This window comes from Anomaloglossus baeobatrachus, chromosome 8 (assembly GCF_048569485.1).
Source record: "Anomaloglossus baeobatrachus isolate aAnoBae1 chromosome 8, aAnoBae1.hap1, whole genome shotgun sequence".
NCBI lineage: Eukaryota > Metazoa > Chordata > Amphibia > Anura > Aromobatidae > Anomaloglossus > Anomaloglossus baeobatrachus.
In genome coordinates this window covers 197,916,150-197,930,265 of record NC_134360.1, presented here as the reverse complement: position 1 = coordinate 197,930,265, position 14,116 = coordinate 197,916,150, and the positions used below count along the sequence as shown (strand labels likewise).

General features: G+C 42.1%; 1 protein-coding gene across 1 annotated transcript in view; it reads left to right on the top strand.

Annotated features, from left to right (window-relative positions):
• Nucleotides 1–14,116, top strand: part of SNX7 (sorting nexin 7) — a 130,787-nt gene that overhangs the window by 50,717 nt on the left and 65,954 nt on the right. The window contains exon 2 of the mRNA XM_075321042.1: nt 11,336–11,518. Coding sequence (XP_075177157.1) covers nt 11,336–11,518 — 183 coding nt within the window. The remainder of the gene's footprint in view (nt 1–11,335; nt 11,519–14,116) is intronic.

Sequence of the window (14,116 nt, the reverse complement as noted above, 5' to 3'; positions counted from 1 at the left end):
TGTGCAACGCAAAATACCGCTGATATGAGAGCGGCCTGATTCAAGTACCTAGCACCCGAGCATTTTAATACTCACTAATCACTAATTTTAACGCAAAATGACTGAGTGGACCTAGGACACAAGTATACAATACAACAGCTACAGACTTATGCTATAGGAGCTGTGCACGCTCACTGATCCATCTTTCCCAGACAGGATCTGGTTGAAGACTAAAAGCCACTTCTTCCCCAATTTATTTGAGACCATATTGGTGCATAGTAAGAGAAGTAAAAAAATAAATAAATATGTAGGGTCCATCCATGGAGGTTACCTTGTCACTGCTGATTGGTTTACATGCTTTTTGTTCATAAAATTTTTATTAAGTTCCTATTTTTTATTGCATGTATAGCAATAGTTGAATTTATGAATCCGATAATTGCAGTTTGCTGATGTGCAGTGAATGTACAGATGTCTGCATATTGGCCACAGTGTATGTACACTGCCTAATGCTGAAGGTATGCTGGCCTGGCCTTGTTTTATTTTTTCTATTATGCTGGATGGGCTATCTTTTATGGACAGCAGATGGCGTTTTGGTAGCTTCTTGTTGATGTGTAGCTCCTCTCCAGTCTGTACTATACGACTTCTTTAGTTTGGTTTGTTTAAACTTTCTGCTTTTAAAGGGATTGTCCTCTACTCGGACAAACTTTTCTCAATTACCATTTTTTTCCCCCGGTAACATAAAAAACCCTTAAATTTGCTTCTGGTGTCAGCGTTTGCGCTCTCGGGGCTCACGTGATATTGTTCCATTTCGCAAGAACTGAGCCCAGTCAGCGCCGACTTCCCTCTTCTGGCTTTCAGTCAAATCAAACAGCAAGAGGAAGTCAGAGGGGTGCGGCTGGCCGCTCTCTGACTCCTTTTGTACGTCCAAAAGCGCCGAGAGGGAAGAAGCTGACGCTGATTAGGCTCTGGGCTTGTGTGACGTAAAAATCTCAAGTGAGCCTCAGAAGAGCGAGTTCCAACACTGGACATGGTGATGGGCGATATTTTACCGGGGTCAAACATGCTGATTGAAAAATTATTGTATGAGTAGATTAAAAACCACTTTTAGTCCCTCATGTTGTGGTGATGACTATAATGGTTACTATATGTCCAAAGTAAAACAATTCTCCCACAGTGTCCTCGAGCTGATGATTCTGCTGAAAGTTGAAATCTGCAACCGGCATATTTTAACCACTGTGAATAATTTTTATTAACTCTATTTCTGATCTGGCGCCCATTTCCCATCTCGTAGATTGAACCTGCTACATACAGTGTAACTTACATGTTCTGTATGGAAATGAGCAGAGGGGCTAGTCCTTTGGACGTCGCTTTGCCCCATTTAGTTTGCCCTCTTTCCATGGTATCACACCCCTTGTGGGCGTAATACCATGGCTTTACAAGAGCAACATCACCGTCAGATCCTGGAATCCTGCACTTGCCTTCCTTTTTATCCGAGTGTGTACTCTTTGTCAGTTTCACAAGCGCACTGCTCATGATCTGAAGGCTGCTGTGCTTCTGACCATGTGAAGAGCGCGTCTAAAGCTGCCAAGCAAACACCTGGCTAAGAAAGCTGCGCGAATGAGAAGCGCGCATGCTCGGGATTCCATAAAATCATAGAATGGTAGAGTTTTAAGGGACCTCCTGGGCCATCAGGTCCTGCAAGTGCAGGCGTTCCTAAATGTAATCCCAGCTATATGTTTATCCAGTTTCCGCTTGAAGATTTCCATTGATGGAGAGCTCACTACCTCCCGTGGTAGCCTGTTCCACTTCCTGACTGCCTTCACTGTCAAAGTTTTTCCTAATGTCTAATCTGAATCTCCTTCCTTTTAAGTTTCATCCCATTGCTTCTTGTACTTCCTTGTACTAACGAGAATAGGGTGGTTCTTGCACTGAGACGACTTTTCAGATTTTTGTAGACCACTATTAAGTCTCCTCTCAGCCTTCTCTTTTGCAAACTAAACATTCCTAGTTCTTTTAGCCAGTCTTCATATGACATGGTTTGCAGACCTTCTATCGTCTTGGTTGCTCTTCTGTGGACTTGCTCCAATATATCAATGTCTTTCTTGAATTGGGGTGCCCAGAACTGTAAATTTGGGTCTGACCAGGGCAGAGTAGAGGACAATAATTGCCTCTCTTGATCTAGTTTCAATGCTTGTCTTGATACATCCCAGCATTTTGTTGTCATTTTTAGCTGCATCTCCGCATTGTTTGATCATGTTGAATCTGGGATCCACTATTATGCCCATGTCCTTTTCCCCGGTGCGGTCGCCTAGTTCTATTCCTCCCATACTATATGTGCTTTTTGCATTTTTTACCCAGATGTACGACTTTGCACTTTTCCCCTGTTAAAAAAGGTGACGTCACTCATGTAAATCCATGGTATCACTACCACAGGGGCGTGATACCACGGAAAGAGGGCAAACTAGACAGGTCGAAGCGAAGCCCAAGGGACTAGACCCTCTGCTCTTTTACATAGGGAACACGTAAGTTTTATAAGGTTTTGTTTTTTTTAATAAATTCATTTTACATAGTATTACAACACCGGGCTGGGTAGGAAGGGGATTTTAGGCCACACATCACCCTGCTTGTAGGTTACAAGGCATATGGGACCTGACATGTTCCCTTTAATTAGAGCAGAGAGGGCTCAGGTCCTGACTATGGACACCCAGCCATGGTACTCTGATTACATAGTAAAAACCTGTTGAGATTCCATTTTTAGCACCTGGTCTCTGTCTGGAAAAAAGTCATTAGCCATTATCGACTTTTTTTTTGTCATCATGGTAGATGGGTGATGCGGATTTATCTAGCATTTTAAAAATATATCCATTATGGTGTCACAAGGCTGTGGTGATGGGAGCTATTACACAACATTATGTCGCTGTGGATCAAACCCCAGAACATAAAAGCAAATCAAAGGAGCAGTGGAGAAAGCAGAACAGAATGTTAAAGGAACTGTGCCTAAAAACAAAAAAATGTTGGTTCTTCATTGGTTAAATCCATAAATCCAGAAAAATAAGACACTGCTATACTTGTGTCTGTAAATAGGTGTGTGGTGACTCATGTGGCAGTGATTGACAAGCCCGTTCTGTTATGCCACAGCTCGGCGTATAAAAGGCACTGCTAGAAATCCTGCCGATGCTTTAATTAGAAAGCTCTATACGTTCCGTTTTAGATGCACGGCTTAAACATCTCATGGCAGTAACCATGGCAGCACACAGTTTAGCATTTCGAAGGCTGTGCAAAAGTGCAAAGACCCCTTTTCTCTAAATATATTGAGAACGAGGAAATGTAATTAGTAGCAGACAACCTCGACACTGACACATATAAGATTTTTAAGAAACGTCTATAATCTAATAAAGGAGGACTGTACAGCCGGTTGGTGCTGATAAACGAACACCGCTTTCCCCTCCCCGATCTGGTCTACATGACATCCATTACAGTTGTTGGGTCTGGTGTGTGGAAGCGACCATGAGCCCGGATGCTTAGAACTGCTTTGCTTCAGAATCAGTCCAGTCAATCTATTTAGACATAAGGTCCAAAACGTTGGGAATTAATTTCATGGCATTTACAATTAGTGATGTGCCAAAACTCTGTCCGTATTAGAAGGTGGCAAGATTTTCCTTGAGGGAGCTGCCAAGTTGGTGTAGAGAGACTTGTAGGCCATGCAATGCTCCCTCATGTAAAAATAAGTGACTTCCTCAGTTCATGGACGTGTTTTCCCTTCAATGAGTTGTCCACTACTCTCACAACCTCTTCTCAAACACTATTATGTGAAAAAAGCGCTATATGCACCTCAGTTGCAGGTGTTGTTCAAGCATTGTGTGCTTGGTCTACCAGGGCTCGTATGACAATCGGTGAGCCCTTCACTCTCTCCTCCGGACGTAACTGACATGCAGCGAAAGTCACAGAGCAACAGCGACTGTCACTTCTGGATATCAGTTTCGTCCAAAAGGAGAGTGAAATGGCTGGTGATTGGCTGCAAGGCTCGTGTGACGTTACGACCCGTGAGAGCAGGCAATGACATTGCTGATACTGAGTCAGCACCAGTGGTGAGTATAGGCTGTTATTATTTTACATGGGAAAACATGATTGAAAAGGAGTTGTCCAAATAGTGGATAACTCCTTTAACTACAATCTTCTCTTTCATAAAGTTGTATGGGATTTAGTGATCTTGTACAAGACACTATAGTGACCTTAGTGTTATCGTAGTATATCATGAAAGTGATCATCAAAGGTCCAAAACGTAAAAGAACCAGCAGAGGGAATCAATAATGTGATGTTTACAATTAGTGATGTGCCAGAGCTGTCTGTTTTGGAAGGTGGAAAGATTATCCTTGTGGGAACCGCCAAGTTGATGTAGAGCGAATTCTAGGCCAAGTGATGCTACCCCATGTAAAAAAAATAGTGTCCTCAGTGACTCCCTCGGTTCATGGAAGTGAATGGCTCCGTCTGTGCTCTGTTGACAATACTAATTTAATTTTTTTATTTTTTTTTTGTTGAGTTGCTGTAGAAACCTTGATATAGAAGTTGATGGACAGCTCTGTATTAATGGTTAAAACCAGTGAGCTGTCTCAAGCCCTTCGCAAGCTTATTACTGCAGAACATACTAATGGCATTGGTTACAAAATAATTTATAAACTACTGAAGGTTCCAGGAAGCACTGTTGGGGCCATAATCCTGAATTGGTGTGAGCATAATTACACTATAAACTGGCCACGACCAGATTCTCCCCACAAGATTTCAGTCAGAGGAGTGACAACAATTATCAGAAGAGTTGTCCAAGAGCCAATGACCACCTATGGAAAGCTACAGAAAAACCTGGAAGTAGAGAGTACAATTTCTTTCAAAGAAAAGGAATGCACCCTCCATGGCCTGTATACACGCTGACCACGCAAGACTCCATTACTGATCAAAAACCATGTTCAAGTGCATTCGAAGTTTGTTCAGCATTTATAAAAGCTTGTGAAATACTGGGAGATTATAGTCTGGTGAGATGAGACCGAAATTTAACTATTTGGATGCCATAATATTTGAAGGCCAAAAGGCATAGCGTATCACCCCAGAAACACCATACCAACAGTGAAGTTTGGAGGTGGAAACATGGTGTGGGGTTGTTTTTCAGTATTCGACACTGGCACACTTCATATAATTGAAGGAAGGATGAAGGGGGTCAAATGTGTTAAGACATTCTTGATAAATATCTGCTGGCATCTACCAGGATGCTGAAGATGAAACAAGACTGGACATTTCAGCAAGATAATGACCCCAAACACACAGCCAAGGATACTCACCAATTGGTTTTAGAGAAAATAAAGCTGCTAGAATGGCCCAGCCAATCATTGGCCTAAATCCAGTAGAACATTTATGGAAGGAACTAAAGCTCAGAGTTCATAGAAGGAGCCTACAGGACCTTCAGGATTTGAAGAGTGTATGGAAGAATGGGACAAAAGCCCACCTGAGCAATGCAAGTGACCAGTTTCTCCATACAGGAGGAATCTTGACGCTGTCATCACCAACAAAGGCTTTTGTACAAAGTATGAAATAAATTTCAATACGTATGTTCAACACTTTTTCCCTGTGTCATTTCTCATTATTACACCACTAAATATATTGCACATCTATGGTTTGATTTCTTTGCCTGTGTGGCTTGGATGGGTTGTTGCCGACTTCCGGTGAGAAATTAATGTCAATAGTACCTTTTAAAATATATATTTACTTAGAAAAGTGTGGACGTGTATGTATGTTTGTGTATATATATATATATATATATATATATATATATATATATATCATTTTTTTTTTTTTTTTTTTTTAGTTTAACACGTTTCTTTCCTTTTTAAAACTTTATGGCGCAAGACAACCAACTTTTTATAAACAAAATTTAAAAAAAAAAAAAAAAAGAAACTTACAAATGTGAAATCCGTGTAGGAGTATAGAAGTTTCCCTTCTTTATGTCCTCTACTTGTAGATATCATTTATTTAGTATTTTCTCACAGACTGTAAAGAGCGCAGAGCACTAGGACACCTAGGAATAACAATACAAGATGTGACAAGTCCCTTCGACGAGCTGTATATCATTTTTTTCACAGCTAATCTAGTGACTGCCGCGCGCTGCGAGGAAAGTAAATGAGAGCGCGCACGAACTGTCATCATTATGCCTTCTCTGTAAAGTTAGGGGAGCCTTATGTTACTGCTGAAATGTGAAACTTTCTCACTTCTGGAGACAGATTTAAACTGGAAATATGTTTAATAATTAACCCAGGCGAGAATTCTTCAGCCATATGGAGGGGGAAGGCTCGCAGCAAACCTAAAAACAAACTCCTCATTAATGCGCTAATTAAAACAGCATATTCTACAGTGAATATTTGTATAACGTACAGGCTTTTTTTTTTTTTTATTTTAATACCAATTTTAATCAGAACAAAATATGATCTTTCACACTGCGAGTGAAATAAGTATTGACCATGTCACCAATTTTCTAATTAAATATTTTTTGAAAAGGTGCTATTGACATGAATTTTTCACCAGATGTCGGTAACTACCAATCCAATCCACACAGGCAAAGGAATCAAACCATAGATTTCCATAAATGTATTGATGTGTTAGGGTCAGCACACACGGCGAGTAATACGGAGCGAGTGCAATGCGATAAAAAAAATCACATTCCACTCGGAACAATATTGCTCTATGGGGCAGCACCCATGAGCGATTATTTTCTCAGTCCTAATCGGACCGAGAAAACAGTTGCAGCATGCTGCGGGTGGAATGCAAGCTTGTTTCACTCTCACCCATTCAAGTCTATGGGGCGAGAGAAACATCACATTGCTCTTGCGTTACACCGGAGTAACGCGAGAGCAGTGCGATTCTCGCATCAGCAGGCAACGGAGGAGATAGGAAGATAAATCCCTCCCCTCCGCAGTGCCGGTCCTCCCCTCCGCAGCGCCGGCCCTCCCCTCCCCTCCGCAACTGTGGTCTGATTGCATGATCGAATAAGGAATAACATTTGGAACACCATTCTAAGTCTGAACTGGGTGCAAAAACCTAAAAAAAAAAATCACTATATGGAGATAAGGTATGCACACCAGTGACTATGCAAGGGGAATACATGTAATAGCAGAAACTGCTGTGTGAATACTGACATGAAAAATCCAATAGCTATATGTAAGAGTGAAATGTGAAAAATGGAACCTGCATTACTGCCATGAACATATGGATAAAGAGAAATTTAGCTATTGAATTCATCAATGCAACAGAGCCCCAACACTACGCCAAAGTATTTCTCTACGTTGTGGTCCCTAGCTAGTGTTTGTCCTCTCATGCAGTTAAGTTCACTGGTGGGCATACCTTCTCTCCATATAGTGATTTTTTTTTAGTTTTTTTGCACCCAGTTCAGACTTAGAATGGTGTTCCAAATGTTATTCCTTATTTGTTAGTAGTTTTCCATTTGTGAACCCTCCCCATACACACCTATTGCCAATCCACATTATACGTATATATAGCCTGGGTCTCAGCGTCCCATACACGGTAAGTTTTTTAACTGCATGAGAGGACACACAGAAGATAGGGACCCCAACGTAGAGAAATACTTTGGCGTAGTGTTGGGGCTCTATTGCATTGATCAATTCAGTAGCTAAATTTCTCTTTATTCATATGTTCATGGCAGTAATGCAGATTCCATTTTTCACATTTTCACTCTTACATATAGCTATTGGATTTTTCATGTCCGTATTCACACAGCAGTTTCTGCTTTTCATATATTCCCCTTGCATAGTCACTGGTGTGCATACCTTCTCTCCATATAGTGATTGCATGATCGGACCACAGTCGCATGACACTCGGCTCCCGCTGTGCTGCGAGCATGAGCTGAGTGTCATGCGAGCACTCGCAGAAATCCCCGTGTGGTCTCAGCCTTACACTGCCTGCATTTGCCTCTAACATTCGCTCTGATCACGGTCATGTAAACGCTTAGCGGTAAATGACACTTGCTTTAAATGCTGCAGTTATATTGGCATCACTCCACTCCAGGTTTTTTTTTTTTCTTTTTCTTTTCAGTCCTGGAGTGGTGCTTTCAATCTACGCCCCCTGCCCCTAGTGTTTTACTCATCCTCTATCGTCTACCGGCTGGCAGCTTCAGTGTTTCATGTAGTGCGCTGAAGGTCACAAACTTGATACAAGTCTGAGTGCCTCATTTTCGCCCTGTTTCGGGTCTCAAAGACTTACTTGAGCGCTTGTGATGTAACTTCTGGCTTCCTGCCAGTCAGAAGTTGCAGTCACAAGATGTCTAGACTGGAGCAACGCCAATAAAAGGTGAAAACGCCAAAGGGTGAATATACATGACTGAGGCAGAGGACTTAAAGGGGTTGCCCACTACTTTAACATTTATGGCCTATCCTTAGGATAGGTCATCAATGTTTGATAGTCCGGGGTTCGACACCCTGCACCTCCACCGATCAGTTGTTATCAGTGGCGCCAGAAGGAGATCGGAAAAGCACAGCTCCGTCTTCTGATAGTGGCCGTGGCTAGGTACTGAACATCTGCCTCCTATTGCTTAAAATGGGAGGCGCATGTGCAGTACCTGGGGTGTAGGACCCCGGCCGATCAAACATTAATTACCTATCCTAAGGATAGGCCATCAATGTAAAGTAGTGGACAACCCCTTTTAAAGCACCACTGCAACACTGTAAAAAAAAATGCTGGAGCCGTGCTTTAAGTGTTTTACTTTTTTAGAGTCCTGGTGATTCCTAATTAAGTGTACAATTATTTTTGTTTTCTTTTAAGGGAATCGGTCAGCATATCTTTGCTATGTAATCTGAGGGCATTAATAGATAAGGGCTGATACACTGATTTCAGGGGTGTGTCACTTAATAGGCTGTGTGCTGCTGTTTCTTTACAATGATTGATTTAACAGCAGGAGATTATCACTGCCCAGCGATCCGACCAGCGATCTGACCTGGTCAGGATCGCTGCTGCATCGCTACATGGTCGCTGGTGAGCTGTCAAACAGGCAGATCTCACCAGCGACCAGTGAACAGCCCCCAGCCAGCAGCGACGTGCAAGCGACGCTGCGCTTGCACGGAGCCGCCGTCTGGAAGCTGCGGAGACTGGTAACTAAGGTAAACATCGGGTATGGTTACCCGATGTTTACATTAGTTACCAGTGTGAGCAGGGAGCAGGGAGCCGCGCACACTGAGCGCTGGCTCCTTGCTCTCCTAGCTACAGTACACATCGGGTTAATTAACCCGATGTGTAATGCAGCTGCATGTGCAGAGAGCAGGGAGCCGCGCACACTGCTTAGCGCTGGCTCCTTGCTCTCCTAGCTGCTGTACACATCGGGTTAATTAACCCGATGTGTACAGCAGCTACATGTGCAGAGAGCCGGAGCCGGCAGCACAGGCAGCGTGAGAGCTGCAGAGGCTGGTAACTAAGGTAAATATCGGGTAACCACCTTGGTTACCCGATGTTTATCTTGGATACAGCTTACCTCAGCTGTCAGACGCCGGCTCCTGCTCCCTGCTCGCTTCATTTGTCGCTCTCTTGCTGTCACACACAGCGATCTGTGTGTCACAGTGGGAGAGCGGCTTTGAAGAAAACGAACCAGGGCTGTGTGTAACGAGCAGCGATCTCGCAGCAGGGGCCAGATCGCTGCTCAGTGTCACACACAGCGAGATCGCTAATGAGGTCACTGCTGCGTCACAAAAACCGTGACTCAGCAGCGATCTCGGCAGTGAGCTCGCTGTGTGTGAAGCACCCCTAGGTCTCATGTGCTTAGTAGGCCAACCACTGATTAGCAGCTCACTGTCACTATACAATGTACACAGACAGCTGTGGTATGAGTGGGGTTACCTTTCTGAGCTCTGCTACATCTAAGCACTCTTGATTATATCCCAACTCCTACACTAGCAAACTAAGTGATCCATCATTGGAAGCAGGGGCTCTTTACCTCCATTATACTATTCTCAGATTAGGTAGCAAAACCAGCTGACAAATTACCTTTTAAAGATTTTTTTTTTTATTTAGTTCCTTGGCAGCAGAGAGGCTCCTTCATTAATTTGATGTAAGTGATCCAAGCTTAATGTCCCTAGGGGAATTAAAAAAAAAAAAATTATTTTGAATTAATACCCTCTTTTCCTAATGCAATAATTAACCCCCCCCCAACATATTAGATATCAAAATCCTCAAGTTTGATCTGTCAAAATATAAAATTATTTGACCTGTACAGTAGATGCTATAAAGCAAAAAAGGTGTGGTGCAATCTATGCAGTCGTACAGGGGCCAGAATATTACAGGGCCCAATTCCACCTCCATAGCAGTAGGAATTGTGCATTATTATTTGCTATTGGACTGCAAGGGACCCATATATTGTTCATGCACCGGGTCCGGTTCTGTCTGTTTGTCAGTGCTCGTTCGGCTATATTTTGACAGAAAATTATAACATTTTGGGCTCGTGGAAGGAAAAAATGAAAATCTCAAAAATGAAAAATTGTCTCCTTCAGGAAGGGGTTAAATGTGATTTAAGTTCTCAGAACCGGGGATTCCCAGCTAGTCTCCCACGCTGGTACTTGCCAGGCTTCAAACTAAGTAACGTCTGCGATCCGACAACAGCAGGAGTTCAGCATGGTCGTCAACGGAACCAGGGATTCCCAGCTAGTCTCCCACGCTGGTACTTGCCAAGCCTCAAACTAAGTAATGTCTGCGATCCAATGAGAGCAGGCACAATGAGTTCAGCATGGCCGTCGACAGTCAATGGAAACGGGGATTCCCAGCCAGTCTCCCATGCTGGTACTTGCCAGGCCTCAAACTAAGTAATGTCCGCGATCCGACGAGGGCACCGACGAGGGCAGGCAAAATGAGATCAGCATGGCCATCGACGGCCATGCTGAACTCATTGTGCCTGGCCTCGTCAGATCGTAGTGATTCAAGTTCTGATGGATTTTTGTTCAGTTTTCTCAAAAGATTTCAATAAAAAAAAATCCAAACCCGTAAATCAGTTTATGGTAGTATTTCTTATAGCTTGTAGGCATTTTTCATTTACTCTGAGGTTATGTCCAAACAGTCGTTTTTTTGGGCATGTATCATTACCTCCTAGTAGCTGCATTTTACATGCAGTAGGATGTAATGATCCTTTGAAGAAGCCGTATTGATGTTCTGTTTTTTTTTGTTTTTTTTTTTGTTTTTGAATCTTTACACTTGAGCTCTGAACCAACTGGACATGATCCATCAATGACGATCCCGGTGTTTTCTTCCTCAGTTAGTCCACAGAACAAATGTATCTGCAATCTTCCCTTGTTCTAATCGTCCATTCTTTTCTCTGTTCTAGGACACAACTCTGAATGATGGAAATTCATTCAGTCCATTGATGTTGGCCTCTCCGTCATCCATGATAAACCAGGTTAAGTTTGAGGATGAGCCTGAAGTCCGGGACCTCTTCATTACAGTTGACGAGCCTGAAAGTCACATCACAGCCATTGAAACCTTCATTACGTACAGGATCGCTACAAAGGTCCGTATAGAAATTGTAGAATTTCTCGGCTGTTTGTCACACTATAATTTGACTAGCATTTTGGAGAAAAAATGATGCCAAAATTCAAACAAGAACTTACAATAATGTTATACTTGCGCAGAAGATAATGTAATGACCTCTTCAATTTACTTTGCTCATGAATGTGATGATAGGACATGTGTAACACATTGATGGACAGTTGGGTATGTCTATAAAACGAAACATGAGCAGGGGATATGTAATCTGCATACATTTACAATCTACAGGGTGGGCCATAAGTATGGATACACCCTGATAAAATGGAAGTGGTTGCTGATATAACCTTACCGTTTGTGACACATTAGTACATGGGAGGGGCAAAACATTTGAGGCTGGGTGATGTCCATGGCGGCCATCTGCAAGGCCATTTTGAATTCAACTTAACACTTTTTTTTTTTTTGTTTTTGTTTTATTAGGGTGTATCCATACTTCTGGCCTACACAGGGTGTATTCATACTTATGGCCCACCCAGGGTGTATCCATACTTATGGCCTACCCACGGTGTATCCATACTTATGGCTCACGCAGGGTGTTTTCATACTTATGGCCCACCCAGGATCTATCCATACTTATGGCCCACCCAGGGTGTATCCAAACTTATCGCCTACCCAGGATATATCCATACTTATACTTATGGCCTACCCTGTACTTCGTCATGCTCTGTTAAAGAAGATTTTTTTTTTTTCAATATTTCTTGTTTAATTGGGCATCACAATGCGTTAGTTTCTACAGAACTGAAAAAAAGATTTTTTTTTTCTTTTCTTTGCCCCACCGTAGCAGAGATATTGTCAAAAAATGATTTGTCACCTAATGACTTTACCAACTATAGCTTAGAGCAGGTTTCTCAGTGTGTGAGACATATAATGACAGACAGTTCTGATCTCCTGATCTAACCTGGTGAAATCCTTTACAGCCACTATTAGATTGTGTGGCCAGTTCAACTTGAAAAATCATTTTGTTTCAGCGTGGTATCTAAATCCTTTTAACCAATTGAGTTGTGGTCAAGAATGTTGCTAATCCTTCGGAGCCACCGGTCCTGACAGCTCTCTGCTGTCTTAGTGCTAATAGCAGCAATGAGGGAGCTGCATACTGATCTGAAGAGTGGAGAGAGGGGAAGTATCTAAGGCAATGTTTACCAATTTTTGCAGCCTTGGAGTATCACTGATTTAATTAAACAAAAAAATAATTACAAAAATTTGCATTTTTTTTGTACTAATGTCTAAAGAACCAAGAACACAAATACAAAATACCTACAAATCCCTGTCCACATCAAGATTTGTTTAAAATTGGGGATAAACTTAACTTTTTTGGTGTGACACCTGAGCTTTTGTATCTTCCCCCCACCCCCACCCCCGATCAAAACTTGTCTGTAACCTCATTTTTGAAGGACGCACTCCTCAATGATTTTACCAAAAAAGGCATTTGATTACCAATGAATATGAACTATATAAACACCGTGTTGCCTCAATATAAAAAAATATAAATTATGTGCCTCTCCTGAATACGAATCAAAATTCACTGTGCCCCTGACACTGTGCCCCTTAGATATTAAGTAAATTACAATTTGCTAATCCCTCCCCCCGAATATTAAATAAAATTCTGCGCCCCTGAATATTAAAACACAGTACATTGTGCACCTGAATATCATATAAAACACACTGTGCACCCATAAATACAAAATGTATTGTGCCACTGAATATTAGAAAAAACCTCTACACCCTTAATAGTGTGTGTGTGTGTGTGTGTGTGTGTGTGTGTGTAAATCGTGGTATTTTGCAACACCGCTGCACTTTAAAGACCAGGAAGCTGTTAGTGGCTTCATAAAACACCTAAAGAAACTGAGCTGTAACAAATGTTCAGTAAACATGCAACATTACAGGCATGTGAATGGCAGCCTCAAGACTAGAAAAAAAACAGAGAAAAATTGCATGAAAAATACCCTGACTATAAATAAATAAATTGCAAGTGCTTAACAACAGGGTACTTAGTATATGTATTTTTGCAAAAAGGTAAGAAGCCGTCCCACCTCGTCACGATGTACCCATCTGGGACAGTCCCTAACCAACTAAAGTTAAAAACATGTTGCATGTTTACTGAACAATTGTTACAGCTCAGTTTCTTTTAGGCTACATGCGCACGCTGCTTCTTTTTTGTGTTCACAAACTGCAGCCAAAACTGCACCTTGTCAGAGAGAACCTGGAAATGTCACAAAAAACGTAGGTGCTTTTTTGGTGCATTTTTGCTGCTTTTTTGGTGCATTTTTGGCTGCAGTTTTGTCAACAATTGTTTCATGTATTTTTCAGTTCAAACAAGCCCATAAAGCTTGTTGAATTGAAAAAAAAAAAAATTAGAAATAAATAAATAATTAAAAAAAAAACTGGCGTGCGGTCCCCCCCAATTTTAATGCCAGCCAGATAAAGCCATACGGCTGAAGGCTGGTATTCTCAGGATGGGGAGCCCCACGTTATGGGGAGCCCCCCAGCCTAACAATACCAGTCAGCAGCCACCCAGAATGGCCGCATCCATTAGATGTGACAGTTCTGGGACTGTACCCGGCTC